At 43.2% G+C, this 3,037-nt stretch overlaps 1 protein-coding gene across 1 annotated transcript in view; it reads left to right on the plus strand.

Moving 5' to 3' along the window:
* Positions 1-3,037, plus strand: part of MTCL1 (microtubule crosslinking factor 1) — a 126,706-nt gene that overhangs the window by 16,993 nt on the left and 106,676 nt on the right. The window contains exon 2 of the mRNA XM_012648378.1: positions 1,784-2,008. Coding sequence (XP_012503832.1) covers positions 1,784-2,008 — 225 coding nt within the window. The remainder of the gene's footprint in view (positions 1-1,783; positions 2,009-3,037) is intronic.

A 3,037-nucleotide genomic window follows, 5' to 3' on the forward strand; every position in this document is an offset into this window, starting at 1 on the left:
TTTTTTTTTTTTTGAGATAGAGTCTTGCTCTGTTGCCCTGGATAGAGTGGCATCATCATAGCTCACTGCAACCTCCAACTCCTGGGCTCAAGTGATCCTCCTGCCTCAGCCTCCTGAGTAGCTATATCACATTTTAAAAACTATTGTTTGACTTACAGATAATTCCAGGCATTAATGACTTTGGCTTTTATAGACAAGCTTTCTAGGAGGAGAAGTAATCACAAACAATTCTTTTTGTGAAAAGAATGGCCAAAGTCACTGTATATTTTTATGTATAAGTATACATATATCTGCATTAATTTAGTAGTAGAATATTATGATTATTTCTTGAACTGTTTTTTATTAATTACCCAGTGAAACAATTACCTTTTAACTGTGCTCAGAAACAAGCATTGAGATGAGGCTCTTTCTCAAAGTCTGATCCATTAGATTCATGGATGGGATGTGAGTGAAACTTGACTTTGGTATTTGAAGATTCAGGACTAGCTTTCTATTATGAAAAGAGTGACCACTGCAAGGCCCATTTTAAAGTTTGTCATCTGTGGTTGGCCTCCTCTAGCATGAGTTGGGCTGGGGGTCACAGCTCCTACACGGTGCCGTCACAGTCCTGGTGAGGGGATGGGCATCAGTGACCACCTCCTCTTTGCAGAAGGTTGGCAGGCGCCTTCCTGAAACAGCTGTGTTCTCTGTCCACCAAAGATCACAAACTGCGCATTCTGTTCACGTGTGTTCCACTGACCAGCTTTGATGCTCGCTCCAGTAACTCCCAGTCCCAGCAGATTTTCCTGCCAGGAATAAGATTTACAAGGAGAGATCTCCATGAAGGAAAAAAGAAATGAAACTTGGACATACTTCACAACATTTTCAACGTTAAGATTTATCTGATAGGACATTTTATATTTTTAATGATGTTTTCATCATCAGTATAGAAATTTGGGGGGATTATGGGGTGGGGAAGCAGGGAGCCCACATGTCTGTACTTAGGTCTTACACAGCTGCCCCCCACACCCAGGGATGGAGGCAGGGAGTAGGGTGCTGGGACCCGAGAGAAGAGAGTGGGCACACCGAGGTGAGCACGGCGCTGGCTGAGGAGTGGCCATGGAGCGGGAGGGGGGAGGGCGGGCACCCATGGGTGGCTCCTTGGGCTCCCCTGTGCTCAGTGCCTTCATGTGGGCGGCAGAGGAGAATGGAGGGGTGGGAAATAACGAATGGTGGAATAGGAAAAAACAGACCCAATGTGTATTTGAAAAATGGAAAATGTTCCACTTTTAGGCAGAGTCACTTAGTCAATGCTAAGATTTGTGTTGTGGAACAGAATTTTAGGGACTCTGCAGGAATGTTCTAATTCCAGGGCAATTAGCAGTCATTATTCCACTGAAGTTTGTGTTCTTCGAAGGCTGGGTCTGTCTGGAATGTGCCTTAGAGATACAGGGTTAGGTCAATGTTTGGTTTGAATCTGAAGTTTAATTATCTGCAGAGCTGATTTCATTTTGATTATGTAAGGAAATACTGGGAGTGGAAAAAGTTCCCAGAGGCCGCAGTGAATAATCCAGGCTGGTTTTTAGTTTCTGGATCCATAAGATTTGAACAGACATTCAGTGATAGTATCTCACGTGTGAATGTCCAGAGGCCCCTCTGCTGTGTCCCACAGGTGTGGCCGTGAGCCGATGGGCAAGCGTGTAGGTATTTAGTGTTTAGTATTGAGGAACAGGGGTGGAGGGGAGAGACACCGTCCTTTTTTGATGCACTTGGCTCATAAATGTGCCCTGTTTGGTTTGCATAGGATGAGTTAGACGAACTCCGTGCTGAAATGGAAGAAATGAGAGACAGTTATTTAGAGGAAGATGTTTACCAGCTGCAGGAACTTCGGCGAGAACTGGACCGTGCTAATAAAAACTGCCGAATCCTGCAGTACCGTCTCCGGAAAGCAGAGCAGAAAAGCCTGAAAGTGGCCGAGACAGGGCAGGTGGATGGCGAGCTCATCCGAAGCCTGGAGCAGGACTTGAAGGTGAGCGAGCGGGGTTGGCGGTGTGTGCGTGGCTGCCCCGCACAGGGTCGCCCATCTCAACGTGTAACCTGCGACCCCACGCGCACGTTGTCCTGGTGTTCTTCCCCTGCTCGTGTCTGTGTCAGCAGAGTTCAGCGTAAACAGTCTCGGTTTACTTTATGGCTTACAGAGTATGTGTAGCTGTATGACTTTGGCCAAAGTTTTGAATCTGTCACAATATGAACGTAAAGAGTCATAGTAATGGATCTGCAGTGAACAAGAATTAATATTTGCCAGTTAATCTGACGGTTACATAGAAATTATGCAGAAACCCCAAAAGATCTGAACTATTTTTTTAAAAAATCTATTGACTATCAGTTTAGTTAAAGGCCACTCTTAAAAATTGACCATATCACTTAACGTTTTTATTGTTATTTAGGTTTCTATGTTGTAGAAAACCTGAAAACCTAAAATTCCCATAACGCAAGTGAGGCTTGTGTAGTGGTGATTTAACTGAAGGAGAAATAGGATCATAACTAATTGTCCGAAGTGTCTTTGAGAACAACAAGCAGAAATGGGAATGAGTAAAGAAATCCCAGACTTTATACAACATTTGCTCCCTCCATGGGCAGCAAAGCTTCTCTTATGACCCGATTATCAAGTCATTTATCTAGAGATGAATTATGTATAATGTCCTCCTTATTATGGGTATACTCGTGAGATCTCATCTAGCCCTTTGGTATGGTAATAGGAAAACAAACTGTAATTCCACCAAAGGTATAAACCACTAAGAAAAATCTCATCTAGTGTGATACAGGGTGATTGATATTTCTCGTACAAAGTCTCTTTCCTCATTTGCTTTTAAGAAAGTAGAAATGTTTTAACTGCTTAGAACATTCTGTGCCAATAGACAATTTAAAACTTGACTGCATTAAACATCTGCTGCATACAGAATTATTATTATTATTTTTTTTTTTTTTTGAGACAGAGTCTTGCTCTGTTGCCCGGGCTAGAGTGCCGTGGCGTCAGTCTAGCTCACAGCAACCTTAG

This window comes from Propithecus coquereli, unplaced genomic scaffold, assembly GCF_000956105.1.
Source record: "Propithecus coquereli isolate 6110/MARCELLA unplaced genomic scaffold, Pcoq_1.0 Scaffold283, whole genome shotgun sequence".
Lineage (NCBI taxonomy): Eukaryota > Metazoa > Chordata > Mammalia > Primates > Indriidae > Propithecus > Propithecus coquereli.